Genomic DNA, 14,822 nt, shown 5'->3' with positions numbered 1-14,822 from the left:
AGATCATGGCTGATCTTTTTGTGGCCTCAACTCCACTTACCTGCGCTCTCACTGTATCCCTTAATTCCTTTAATGTTAAAATAAAACAGGACCTTGGGTTCACCTCACACTACAGGTGACCTCATTGCATGATACACACAGACAGACAGACACACACACACTCTCCTACAGACCCATACACTCACGCAGACCCTCTCTCATACGCTTACACTTACACTCCCACACTCACCCTCTCATAGACTTATACCCCCTTAGACTCACACACGTACACACACTCTCTCACAGACAGTATTAACTCGCACCTCCCCCCCACCCCACACACACACACACACACACCGACATGCATACGTATACATATAAGTTTGTGGGGTGAATTTGTACTTGCAGAATTACATTTTACTTTGCTCAAAACTGCATGAATCCATGTAAGATTCTGTAAATTCATTTTTTTGATTAGAATCAGTCTGACCATTGTGGCACAGACAGTCTCACACAGGGCAGTTCACACCTTCAATACATTATGTGGCCCACATGAGATGAATTTTTAAAGTTCACTTGAGAATGTAACTTTTAAAAAAGTTCTGCGATTTACGTATGAAAGAACCAAAACCAACATGATCATTCTAAAAGATGAGAGAGTTAACAAACAATCCGGGTCTTTTTCAATATATAATTTCAGTTACATCACAGTGTAAACTTTTGCTATAAATTATGTCTTACAATCTTAAACTCCATAACCATCTGATGAAGAAGCAGCGCTCCAAAAACTAGTGCTTTTAAATACTGTAAACCTGTTGGACTATAGCCTGATGTTGTATGATTTTTAACTGTTTAAAAAAATCTATCTTAGCTTTAAAAACATTTACTGAGGCCTCAACTACTTCACTGCACAGGGAATTCTACAGATTCATAACCCTCAGGGTGAAGAAGTTCCTTCTCAATTTGGTCCTAAATCTTCTCCACCTAATTTTGAGGCTATGCCCTCTTCTTCTAGTTTCACCCACCAGTGGAACCATCCTCTCTACATTTATCTTATCTATTCCCTTCATAATTTTATATGTTTCTATAAGATCCCTTCTTATTCTTCTGAATTCTAATTAATATGATCCCAGTCTATTCAGTCTGTTCTCGTAAGCCAACCCCCTCAACTCTGGAATCAACCTAATGAACCTCCTCTGCACACTCTCTAGTGTCAATATCTCCTTTCTCAAGAAAGGAGACCAAAACCGCACTCCAGGTGTGGTCTCACCAGCACCCTATGCAGCTGCAACATAACCTCTCTGCTTTTAACTCAATCCCTTTAGCAATGAAGGACAAAATTCCATTTGCCTTCCTAATTAATGAGCCATCATTCACCAACAGGGAATTCAAGTATTTCCTAAAGCTGAATGGCATTTTGCATAAGGTCAGCTCCATACCATCCATCATTCAATGATCTGGCAGAAAGAGCAATCCAAACTTTGAAAGCAGGCTTAAAGAAACAGTATACAGCTTCACTAGATACCAAACTGTGCCAGTTCCTATTTGATTCCAGGACCACCCCTCATGCAACTACAGGGAGAGTTCCAGCAGAGTTGCTTATGGGGGATGGGGGGGGGGGGGACCCTGCACCAGGTTAACTTTGTTCTTCCCAAACTGAAACTTTATTGCTGGAACAGCACAGCAGGTCAGGCAGCATCCAGGGAACAGGAGATTCGACGTTTCGGGCACAGGCCCTTCCTCAGGAAGGGCCTGTGCCCGAAACGTCGAATCTCCTGTTCCCTGGATGCTGCCTGACCTGCTGTGCTGTTCCAGCAATAAAGTTTCAACTTTGATCTCCAGCATCTGCAGACCTCACTTTCTCCTTTGTTCTTCCCAAACCTGGGGTGGATGAGTGAAATGACATTAGGAATACTAATGTCTGTCAAAAGGCTCCTCTAAGTGAAACAGACAGTTTACTTCAGGGGATGATGTTTGGTGAAGGAACCACAGAAATGGCCCTGCATAGGTAAGAGGCATGGTCGACGCGAGGTCAGGTCCAGTGACGTATAAAGTTCAGTTGGTGAGGTGGTCATGAAAAAGCATGTGCATCACCTGAAAGCTGCAACCTCACCAACGGAGCAGGAACAAGCCATACCCAGCACCTCGAACAGCCAGAAAGGCTATCGGAATCCATGGATTCTCCCTCTCCATCCAGTGTCAAAGAAACCTTGGAGTCTGAGGTGGACATGGCGGATGTCACAGCCTCATTGTCTTTACCACCTGAAGAAGAGGATGAAGTTCTTCCAAGGTACAACTCTTGCTGGTGCAAGAGGCAGGTTACAGTCCTGTACATGCCACCTGTATCTGATGCTGAGTCAGAGGCACTGGCCCCGGTGTGAAAATGCCTCAGGAGAGTCTACAAGAAAAAGAACAGGCCTATGTTACTGGACTTAGCAGAGTGAGTGATGTCATTGTTGTAACAAGGTCAGACCAGTGGACCACATAGAATATGAGTTCCGTGATTGGGCTGTTAATCTGGTCCAATCAGGGAGCCCTGGCTGACAGATAAAAACAGGAAAAAATGAGGACTGCAGATGTTAGAGATCAGAGTTGAAAAGTGTGGTGCTGGAAATGCACAGCCGGTCAGGCAGCATCTGAGGAGCAGGAGAGTTCATGTTTTGGACATAAGACCCCAGCCCAACACCCCTCTCCTATTTATCTTTCAACCCCTTTCCCCCCCTCACATTCCTGATGAAGGGCTTATGCCCAATACGTTGATTCTTCTGCTACTCGGATGCTGCCTGATCTGCTACGTTTTGTCATTGCCATACGTTTTGACAGGAGTGTCAGAGGTTTTGCTCACTCTGACAGGTGACTCTGAGGATGCCAAATCAGTGCCAAGCACTATGCACGTGTAAATAAAGGGTGACTTGGTGATGGGATACTGACCTCTGTAGAGTAATTTCAACTTAGATGGCTGTTTGTACTTTTTGGGGTTGTGCCACGGTGGTGATACATAAATGCAGTTCTGAAGAAGAGTCTTACTGGACTTGAAACCTAACTCTTGCTTCTCTTTCCGCAGATGTTGCCTGACCTGCTGAGTTTCTCCAATGTTTTCTTGTGTTTGTCTCATATTTCCAGTATTAACAATATTTTGCTTTCATTAATTATAAACACAAGCTAATCTTTAATTTTTCTTGTGTTTTCAAGCAATTAGATATCGTTCTTAGGTCTGAAGGAACCACAGGGCACGAAGAGAAAAAGAACAAGGTACTGAGTCTGATAATTAGCCGTGATCATATTAAATAGCAGAGCTGCTTTTGGGCCGAATGGTCTACTCCCACTCCTATTTCCTATGCTTCTTGCCCAAAGAAATCGTGAGGGACATATGTCACTAAAATGTGCATTTAATAAAAATGGAAAGAAAACAACGGCGCGGTTGTGAATGTGGAATGTTAGCTTCCAGAGTAACAGCGGGGCTAGAATGAGGCACACACAGGTTTGAAAGGCCTGAATGGCCTGCTCAAATCGTCATTCCGAAGCGCGCACAACTACAGAGCGATCTATCAGGCGAGTATTGGCGAGTGAAGCAATGAGGGGGAGTGTTTTTGTTCGCGGCAGCACCAATGAGGCTGCCTGAGGACTGAAGCTGACATACTCCCTCCTCACACGGACACATTGGGTGTGAGGGGAAGCGGGGCCGCACGGATGGAGCTGGAAAACATTGTGGCCAACACGGTGCTTCTGAAAGCCAGAGAAGGTAACAAAAAAAAATTGAATTTGCAACCGAGTAACAAAGGGCGGCCACATTGTAGCGGAGGACAATGGCTGAGGAAAACAGTGTAGCGGAGGACAATGGCTGAGAGAAACATTGTAGCCGCTCGGGGGCCCCCCGGAGGCGCTCTCTCTCTCTCTCTCTGAGCCGTCCCGGGCTATCGGGGAGTGGCCTTTCCTCTTCCCCAATGGGGTCTGGGCCTCGAACCAGCCCCGACACCCCTCCCGCATGCTTGGCCTTCTCTCCCACCCCAACCAACCCGCTGCACTGGACGGTGAAGCGGCGACCGGGCTCTTTCTCTCTCTTCCCCCGGTGTCCCTTCCTCATCATCTTCGGGCCGGTACAGACGAGCGTCCAAGGCGACTCAGGAAATGGTCTCGCCTCTCAGCCTTTTCTCCTCCCCTGGCCTCTGCTTCTGCTGTTGGGGGCGCCACCGTGGAGAGAGATGGGAAAGAAGAGGTGGCCTCAGTCGCCCTTTTTTAATTTCTCACCACCACCTCGTCCTCCCCTTTCAGGGTAAAGCAATCTTTTCTTTCTCCCCTTGACCCTGGCTGGACGCTTGGTTAGAACCCCTAGTTTAGTTTTCTGTCTTCCTGTGCCCACTCCCTTTGCTGGATGGGTACCTGTGCATGGATGTTTCCTGCTAACTCCCATCCCACCTTTATGTGCAGATAACATAACCCTGGTGCAGGCAGAATTTTTTTATATCCAGGTGGACCCAGTGGTGGACAATTGTGGTGCTTTCTGATGTCTGTGATCACATTTTCTTCAGAAGGGAAGAACTACTGTATCATCTTTTTTGTTATTTGAATTTCGGTTCACTTTTGCAACCCTCTGTTGTAGTGATTCTCAATGGCCCTGTCTTTTCTAATAAGCTAGAATTGTGTAAGAGTGATGAAAGACAACAGAGAAATTATAGTGATATAGTATGTAATGGCCCTAATCAATATTTCCAGCACAGCCTAGGGTCCAAAGTCTGATGCTAGAGTCCATGTATCTTTGTCTAATTCTCCTTTGATTGTCAGCTATGGCTCAGTCAGTTGTGCTGTTGCTTCTGAGTCAGACGGCTCTGAGTTCAAGTCCTGCTTTTAAGAGACCAGAATATGTGATGGAGCACTGCACTGTTTGGGGAGTGTGATTTTTAAACTAAGGCACTATCATCCTCCTGAAAAGTAGATATAGAGGCCCCTGCTTTGAAGAAGGGCAGGTCTTCTGTGTCCTGGACACAGTTTATTCCCTGAACAGAATTATAACCTGTTTGAATTATAACATCTAATTGATGTTTGGAAATTGCTACAATATTATTGACATTACACCTATGGGAAGGATGTTGTGAAACTTGAAAGGGTTCAGAAAAGATTCACAAGGATGTTGCCAGGGTTGGAGGATCTGAGCTATAGGGATAGGCTGAACAGGCTGGGGCTGTTTTCCCTGGAGCGTCAGAGGCTGAGGGGTGACCTTATAGAGGTTTACAAAATTATGAGGGGCATGGATAGGATAAATAGACAAGGTCTTTTCCCTGGTGTGGGGGAGTCCAGAACTGGAGGGCATAGGTTTAGGGTGAGATGTGAAAGATATAAAAGGGAACTAAGAGGCAATGTTTTCATGCAGAGGGTGGTGCCTGTGTGGAATGAGCTGGTAGAGGAAGTGGTGGAAGTGGAGTACAATTACAACATTTAAAAGGCATCTGGATGGGTATATGAATAGGAAGCATTTAGAGGGATACGGACCAAATGCTGGCAAATGGGACTAGATTAGGTTAGGATATCTGGTTGGCATGGACGAGCTGGACTGAAAGGTCAGTTTCCATGCTATACATCTCTATGACTATAACTTGCTTAGAATTGTTTCAGTGTAAAGTGGTAGCAGAATCAGTAGTGTTCCTGAACAGAACTTGGTAATTATTCAAAGCGGCAGAAAAGTACTCAGTTTTGAGGAATGTAGCTGGGGATTCTGACAAATTGGGTAGTTCTTATTGAATGCTCTTTTTCATGTGCTGTAAGAATTTGCGACCTTGTTGATTACTGAGGACACTGAGGTTGTGAAAGCTATACACATTTGTTCTTTGGAGAAAGTGAGGAGTATGGATGCTGGAGACCAGAGTCGAGAGTGTGGTGCTGGAAAAGTACAGCAGGCCAGGCAGCATCAGAGGAGCAGGAAAACCGATGTTTTGGGCATGACTGAATTTTGGGCATGTCAATTCTCCTGCCCCTTGGATGCTGCCTGACCTGCTGTGCTTTTCCAGCACCACACTCTCCACCTTTTGTTCTTTGTCCTAGTGCAGATGCAATGGGCCAAATAAAAGCCTCCTGCATCATACTTGCTATTTGTTCATATTATTTTACCTCCTCTGTGATATCGGGCTCCATTCTGTGGTATGGTTTTGCTATTTTGAACCTAGTCTATCATTCCTCTGAAATCTCTGACGTGGTGTTGACGTGGATGAGCGGTTGGTCTTCACAACTGATAAGTGGTTTTCACAAACAATCAGGAGGGAGATGAGGGATGAGGCTAATTATATCTCACGTTATATATCAATGTAACACCTGATAAGATGAACAAACGCAGTGTGAATGTAGGATTGATCTTATAGGGCTGAACCTCCTGGATCTGACCAAAGCTGTCATCACTCAAGGAGATCATGACTTGTTTTTGCCACCTTCACCCACTCCCCAAATACCTGCCACAGACACAACACCCAAATATCTCTTCTATCTTCGGGTAGCAAAAATTGATTGATCTTTATTTTGAAGTTTACTGATGCATTGCAGTCTACGGAAAAGAACTTCAAATTTCCAACACTCTTTGCTTCTGCCTGATGAAACATTGACTCTTCATAAGTGGGATTAAGCTTGGAATAAATGAGATGCCATTTTCTTCAGAAGAGAAGGACTAATGTGCCATCCTTTTTAATTTTGTGAAGTCCCATCTGTTTCCATGTACAGACCCATTGCCTTGATCTCTCAGAATTGGGACGTGGGGCAAGTGCACTTTAATCTCAACCCTTAATGACTGGAGATAAATACAACAAATATTGGACTTGCATGGTTCAGAACAGAGGACTTGACCATTCAGTCCTCTGAATTTGCTCTGCCATTCTAGATTGTGGCTAATCAATTTAATGTTTTTATCCTCTTATTCCATCCTGTCATTATTCAAGCTGTTTGTCTTGAATGCACTTAATGACTGAGCTTCCACAGCACAATAGTATTCCAAAGATTCAGTACCTTTTCTAGTGAAGAAATTCCTGTTCGTTTCAGTCCAGCCTGGCTTGTTCTGAGACTACCCTCTCGTTCTAGAATATCTGAAAAGAGGGCAAGACTTATCTCTTATTTGTAAACCTTTTCAGTGACCTGTTGGAGCTCTTTAAAATCACAATATTGATTTAAGGTATTCGTCAGGAAACTGTTTCTTATTGTGAGTGAATGCAAGACTGATCTAGTCACAAAGATGAATCTAACAATCAGGACAATGTCTGTGGTGAGAATTTAGTGGGCGGCACGGTGGCACAGTGGTTAGCACTGCTGCCTCACAGCGCCGGAGACCCGGGTTCAATTCCCGCCTCAGGCTGTGTGGAGTTTGCACATTCTCCCCGTGTCTGCGTGGGTTTCCTCCGGGTGCTCTGGTTTCCTCCCACAATCCAAAGATGTGCAGGTCAAGTGAATTGGCCATGCTAAATTGCCCCTAGTGTTAGGTAAGGGGTACATGTAGGGGTATGGGTGGGTTGCGCTTCGGCGGGTCGGTGTGGACTTGTTGGGCTGAAGGGCCTGTTTCCACACTGTAATCTAATCTAATCTAATATGGAAGTCACCACCTCAGTGTTGATGACGCAAATAGTTATAGATGTAATTAAGGTGAAGCAAGATATGTAGTTGAGGAAAAAAAAAGTAGGATGTATTGATCTGTGTTAGGTGAACTGCAAGTAGGAGGAGCCCCCATGTGGAACATAAACACCAGTGTAGACTAGTTGGACCTGTTTCTTTGGGATGGATGCTGTGCAATACTTTGGAAGGTTTGTGGTTTGCTCTGCCTCATCGATTTAAATAAGACGCCATGATCAGTCAGTCGGCTGGAATGGCTGACTCCAGGCTGAAGCACAGATCTTCCTGGTCTGCTGTTCCTTCTCTGGGGTGTGAGGTTGCTGAGTGGGCTGACATTTCTTGCTCATCTCCCCATCTGTTGCCCTGGAGACTGACAGGTGAGTCGGTTTCCCTCAGTTAACTGGGGTGCAACTGGATGGTGGTCGGTTTGTTGATTTTCATGCCAAGCTTGTGACCTCTCCACTTGCCCCCACCCTTGGAAAATGCAGGCACTCCCCTTGGTCGAGCTGGCCTGCATTTATTTTGCAGACAGTGGGTTATTAATTGGCTCAAGGTGGGAGTTCTACCTCCTTCACGATGGCAAACCAAGAGAATTTGCAGAGAGTACCGTCCGATCAAATGGCACTTTGTCGGCCTTGTTAATTAAGGTGGGCGGAATGTGAGACTGCTTCTGTGGGAGAGTTAGGCCCTTCCTTGGCCTGGGGCAAACCAAACAAGAAAGATCTCTGATATCATCTGATCTCCGAGGTGAAACTTCAAAGCCTTAGAGATGGACCATGAAGGTAAAATGAGAGGATGAAGAGGAGGAGGCTCTTGTGACTATTATTTGACGAGTGAGTGGGCTGCACCTTATATGCATTGCCTGACTTTAGATTGGCTAGAGACAAAAAAAAACTGCAGATGCTGGAATCCATGCCGAACAAACAGGGGGCTGTACTCTGTGTTGGTGCCAGGCATTCTGTGGTACTCAACTTTAGCAACCTGTACGCTTTCACCCCCCCCCCCCCACCCACAAAAAAGCCTGACAACCCATATAATAATCCAGATTATTACTAGCCTATTACAAAGACTGAAAGCATAGCCTCTATCTGAGATTTATATGTACAGTCAAGGGATTATCAACCTGCCTGTTGAATATTGTGCTTGTATTTGAGTGCCTGACTCCACATGCAAGGATGTGTCATCAAACAGGAAATACATTATAGACTTACTGAAAATTTAGAAGTAAACATTTAGGTGTGGTTCTTCCATTAGTGAAACGTAAAGTGCAACTTAATGTGCAATTTTACCAAGAGGGTTTTGATCGGGGTAAAAGGCAGTGATGTAGGGGAGATTTGTATCGTGTGTAAACAGTTAGTTGTGTACTTTAGTAGGTTATACGTGGAGTTCTCGGTTGAAATGTGGGGCTCTGGGTTGTCACTAGTAATCTGAGCGATTTATAAGGGGGCCCACCTGCATTATATTTATGTTGGTAAAGTTTATTGCTGTCAGTGAGCTCATTAGGCTCGACTGCAATTCTGCTGCATGTATAGTTATTGCTGAGAGACTTGTGGTGCAGTGGTAGTGTCTTTACCTCTGGGTTAAGTGGTCCATGTTCAAGTCTTGCTGTCATAACATGTTTGAGCTGTTGGATTAAAATAACGATGACTATTACTGTTTTGGAATATTCATCAGTTACAGTTAATTGAGCTGCTTTGCAAAACATTTCATTGGTCATGGTGAGAATTTAATTCTCCAATAAAGAAAACCTTTCATTTATATATCACCTGTCACAACCTTTTGGTATCCTAAAGTACCCACTCTTCCCTCATCACCACCACCCTCCTCTTCCAACTCTGGACTCTGTCTTTCTCTGCCTGACCTTTGCTGTCTCTCCTATCCACCTATACCTTGCTTTACTTTCCAGTACTTTACCAAGTAAAAGCAGAATTCAGCGAGTTGGCACAACTCCAAAATAAAATTGACGGTTACCAATTTAAATGGATGATTGGGTTTGCTGCCAAATGTTTTATCAACATATTTATCTCTCAACTGCTATTACTTTTCATCATTTTGTTTTTAAAGAACAGTTGACATATCATGTGGCCACACATCTCATTGTGGGATCTTGCTGTGCACAACACTCTTGTTTCCTGCAGTGGCGACAGAGATACCTCAGTGGATGTGAGAGGCTCTGGGACGTTGTGCTGTGGCCATATTCAGTCCTTTTCCTTTGTGATGGTCTTCTCTGACCACAGAATAGTTTGTGGCCAGTGTTGTACATGCGGCAATGTTCGGTTGGCTGTCTGTAAGCTGAAGCTGACTGCTTGAAGTTTCTAGTGCAATGAAGGCAGGTTTACAGTCCAAGTGACATCGGAGGTCCCCACTCTCCAAAACCCAGCGACGCCCCCCCCCCCCGCCCTCCCGCCACTCCTTACTCTTTCCCAGCCCTAGCTAATATTCAGATGTGGATCCATGTGCTGCTTGGGGACTGGGGTGTACAAAAAGATGAAGGGGCCCCTCAAATTCATTGGGTTCTTTCTAGATGGTTCAGTAATGGTATCTGTGGTTGGATGCAAGTGAATTGTTTCCTGCAGTCGTGGTGATTTGTTGGGTTGCTGATTTCTGAAGGTTAAATGTCTGGTGGAGACACTAAAGTTTATCAGTACAAAAGAAGTTGGGATGGTCTCTCTTTTAGAAAACTTAGTCTACTGAGGGTCTCTTTCATCCTCGATCGTGACTATCACAGCATCACTCTTGAATTGTTTCTTGCCTTCCTGTCTGTTTGTTTTATTTAAAACTCCCCTCGTTCTTTCTGCATATCTTGCCACGGTCAGACCTTTTCCTGAGCTGCCTTCTTTGACTCCGTTGAGTTCATTAACCTGGTCCTGCTTGTAAATTCTAGCATCTGACTCAGTGATGTAAATTAGAATGGGCATAGTCTCAACTCGCATCCTGATGCCACCTGCATAAAGCAAAAACTGTTTGCATTCACATAGTACCTATTGTGACCTTGAGGTATCTTGAAGCTTTTAACAGTCAAGCAGGAGCCTTTAAGTGTAGTAGTTGGTGTAATTGAAGGAAACGTTGATGGCTATTGGTATGGGGTAGGCTCTGCTTAAGCATCCATGAGGTAATCAAACATTATCCATCTTCTCCCCCCCCCGCCTCACTCCTTGCTCACCTGATGTAAAGACACCAAACGTTTCCTGTCATCAAACAGGATTGATCCTGAATTCCAAGTTTTGAACTTTGCCAACAGTCTTTCACGTGAAATGTTGTCATTTCTCTTCCAGAAATTATACAGTCCTGCAGCATGGTTTGGTCCAACCAGTCCATGCTGACCATGATCCCAAGCTATACTAGTCCCACTTGCTTGTGTTTGGCCCATCTTTTGACCAAACCTTTTTGATTCATGTACTTACCGAAATGTCTTTTAAATATTGTAACTGTACTCAAATCCACCACTTCCTCTGGAAATTCATTTCACATGTGAACCACTCTCTTTTTAAAAATTAAAAAAATACTGCCCGCGTGTCCTTTTTAAATCGTACTCCTTTCACCTTAAAAAATATACGCCCGAGTCTTGAAATCCCCCACGCTAGGGAAAAGATAACTACCATTCACCTTGTCTATATCCCTCCATGGTTTTGAAAACCTCTATAAGGTCACCTCTCAACCTCCTCTCCAGTGAACAAAGACCCAGCCTCTTCCTATGACCCAAGCGCGCACTTCCTGGAAACATCCTGGTAAATGTTCTCTGAACTGTCACCACCTTGATAATATCCTTCCTATGACAGGGAGATCAGAACTGGACACACTGCTCCAGAAGAGACCTGAACATGATGTTCCAAATTCTATACTCAAAATGCTGTAAGGTTATTGATGTCAGTAGTATAAAGGGACGATGCCATCAGTGATGAACAACAGGCCATTCAGTCCCCCAGCAGGTCTGTGTTGATATATATACTCCATACAAACTGCCTCCTGAGAGATGCCTTTCTCCCTCATCTGTTTATATAGTTTGCTCTTGAATGCTATTTGCTTCTACCACTCCTTGTGGTGGTGAGTTGCACATTCCAAATACTTCCTGAACTTAAGAAACTCGAGGGAAATTTTTTTTATTTGTTAAGGACTCTCTTATGTCTGTAATGTCTCCATTTGTGGGAGCACCCTGTTTAAACCAGTGTAAAACTTGGGAGTATTGCATACATATCTGGCAGCTATAGGGAAAATATAGAACCACTAAAGAGAAAGATTTACAGTGATTAATGTTAGGGCTATGCATGCGAAGGGAGGATGGACAGACTGGATCTGTTCTTCTTTCCAAGCTAAAAACTAACGGGTCTCAGAGGTCTTTAATATTGTGGAAGGGTTTTGAGAAAAGCTTTTGATAAACTTTCACTTCCTGCTTCTGGAGAAGAGCAACACTGTGACAGTCACAGAAACGCCAGTGGGAATAGACAAAACTTCACTCAAAGCACAGTGAGAGCATGAAACTCTCAATTGAGTCAATACTGATCTATTGAAGCCAGATCAGTACAGCAGAGAAAAAGCAAAAGAAGACTGTGCTGAAGATCGAGGTTTGTTTGGAGCATAAATATGGTTGTGGATTGATGGGCTGAATGGCCTCTGTTGCTGCATGTTCTGTGTGGCTAGGACTGAACCATCAACAACTTGACATCTACTGTTTTTGAATGCTTTGCTTTTACCCTGGTCACAGTATATCTGCAAGTGATGCAGTGGTAACTTGTAAAGATTGAGATAAGTGCATTTAAGGGAAGCCAGAAAAATAAATGAAGGAAAAACCAGTAGAAAGAATGAGAGTGTAAAGAGGTTTCTATGCAGCAGAAACACTAGCATAGATGGCTGTTTCTTTTCTGTAAAACTTTGCGTTTTTTAAAAAAAAGACTGGGTAGTCAGATATGGAACTAGTGATTATTTATGTTGGCCAACATGAAATGCTGTCCTATTTTCCCCCTTCAGTTGTCGTCGCAAGGTTGTTAGGAGACCTTTATTATGATCGCTGCTGGTGTGACAGATTGTGCCAGGTGGGGAAGAGAATGGAGGGAGGAGAGAGAAAGGAGTGTGGGGGAGTAAACACGTGTATGGTTAAGTGTTTCAGCTTAATTGTATGTATGTCTCTACAGTAAAACAGTCCAAGTTTTAGTTCTCCCTTGGCACAGTTTCACTTTCTCATCTTGGAAAACAGTAGCCACCTAGACTCTTGGTTTGTTTTATTTCTGTGTGGGGCTGACTGGCGAACTGCCATCAGATCCTCCTGCTCGTCTATCCATTGCTTATGTTGGATATTCAGTGTGTTTGAGAGTATCAGTGCTCGTAACATTTGTACCTCACAAATGCTAGGCAAAGGCCATCTCCAATAAGAGGCAACCTAACCATTGCCCCTTGACATTCAATGATGTTACCATCCCTGAATCCCCACACTCAACATCCTGGGGGGTTACCACTGACATGGAACTGAACTGGACTAGCCATCTAAATACTGTGGCTGCAAGAATGGGTCAGAGGCTAGGAATATTGCAGCAACTAACTCGCCCCCTTACTCCCTATCCATCTATAACGCACAAGTCAGAATGTATGATGGAATACTCTGCACTTGCCTGGTTGAATGCAGCTGCAACAACACTCAAGAAGCCCGAAACCATCCAGGACAAAGAAGCCCCCTTGTGTGGCATTGCATCCTCAAACGTTTGCTCACTCATACTCCGCAGAAGTTCAATATCTGTGCCAAATACACGATAGGCTGCAAAAAATTAACCAGAACTCCTTAGACAGCACCTTCCAAAATCCATGACCACTTTGGTCTTGAAGGAGAAGGGTAGCAGTTCATGGAAGCACCACCACTTGCAAGTTCCCCTCCAAGCTATTCATCATCCGGACTTGGAAATATGAGCAGGAGTAGCCCATTCAGTATGATCGTGGCAGACCATCCAACTCAATACTCTAGTACTGTGTCTCTCCATACCCTTTGAATCCTTTAGCCTGAAGAACCCTACCTAACTCCTCCTTGAAAACATCTAATGGCCTCAACCACTTTCTGTGGCAGAGCATATATCACAGTTCCTTCACTGTATCTAGAGTAATGTGTACAGTTTTTGGTGCCTTTACTTAAGGAAGGAGAACATTTCATGTGAAGCAGTTCAGAGAAGGTTCACTCAACTGATTCTTGGGTTACAAGAAGTTGAGGAGAAAGTGAGGTCTGCAGATGCTGGAGATCAGAGCTGAAAATGTGTTGCCCTGAAGAAGGGCTTATGCCCGAAACGTCGATTCTCCTGTTCCCTGGATGCTGCCTGACCTGCTGCACTTACAAGAAGTTGAGCAGATTGGAGTTTAGCAGCAAATGAGGAAATCTTACTGAAACGTGTAAGATCTTGAGAAGACTATGGTGGATGCTGAAGAATGTTTCATTTTTTTTAAATGTGTAGAATCTAGATCTAGGGGATTGGGTTTAAAAATTAGGGCTGTCTCATTTAAGAGGACCAATTTTTTTTTTGTTGGGAGGATTGTTTGTCTGTGGAATTCTCTTGTGGAGAAGTCAAGAGCAGAGACTTTTTGGCAAAGAATCCAGCATTTGTGCACAGAATGCAGTGTGGTTTTCTCTGGTTTAGTCAGCTGTTGAGTTCAGAACGGAGCTCTGCAATCAAAGTGCTTTCAAGGTGGGGTATGAGGAATTCTCTTTGTCCATGCCCTGTACCATCAATCCTACACTCGTTTAGTTCAACTGTGGCGCTTCCTCTAGTTTGAGATGATGGGGTGCTGGAACCTGCCTGATTGGGTACATGCGGAGCTAATCCTAATTTTAAATGTCATTATAAAAACTTGCATTTCTGTTATGCCTTTCAGGAACATGCCTGAAACACTTCATGGCTAATGCCCTGTGCTCACTAATGTCACAGGGAAATATGGCAGTCAGTATGTGCCATGCAGAGTCTCTCAAACAATGTAATTATGCTGCATTTTGGGAAAGCAAATTTTAGCAGGATTTATACACTTAATGGTAGGTCCTAGGGAGTGTTGCTGAACAAAGAGACCTTGGAGTGCAGGTTCATAGCTCCTTGAAAGTGGAGTCGTAGGTAGATGGGATAGTGAAGAATGAATTTGGTATGCTTTCCTTTATTGAGTACAGGAGTTGGGAGCTGAAAATGTGTTGCTGGAAAAGCGCAGCAGGTCAGGCAGCATCCAAGGAGCAGGAGAATCAACGTTTCGGGCATAAGCCCTTCAGGAATGAGGAAAGTGTGCTCAGCAGGCTAAGATAAAAGGTA

General features: G+C 44.2%; 1 protein-coding gene across 1 annotated transcript in view; it reads left to right on the top strand.

Annotated features, from left to right (window-relative positions):
* The first annotated feature begins 3,559 nt into the window (after positions 1–3,559).
* grk4 (G protein-coupled receptor kinase 4) overlaps positions 3,560–14,822 on the top strand; it is a 118,964-nt gene continuing 107,701 nt past the window's right edge. Inside the window, exon 1 of the mRNA XM_043703776.1 lies at positions 3,560–3,721. Within this exon, the coding sequence (XP_043559711.1) occupies positions 3,670–3,721 (52 nt within the window). The 5' untranslated portion in view covers positions 3,560–3,669. The remainder of the gene's footprint in view (positions 3,722–14,822) is intronic.

This window comes from Chiloscyllium plagiosum, chromosome 2, assembly GCF_004010195.1.
Source record: "Chiloscyllium plagiosum isolate BGI_BamShark_2017 chromosome 2, ASM401019v2, whole genome shotgun sequence".
Lineage (NCBI taxonomy): Eukaryota > Metazoa > Chordata > Chondrichthyes > Orectolobiformes > Hemiscylliidae > Chiloscyllium > Chiloscyllium plagiosum.
The sequence above is the reverse complement of the archived record's forward strand: the minus strand, read 5'-3'. Positions and strand labels throughout refer to the sequence as shown.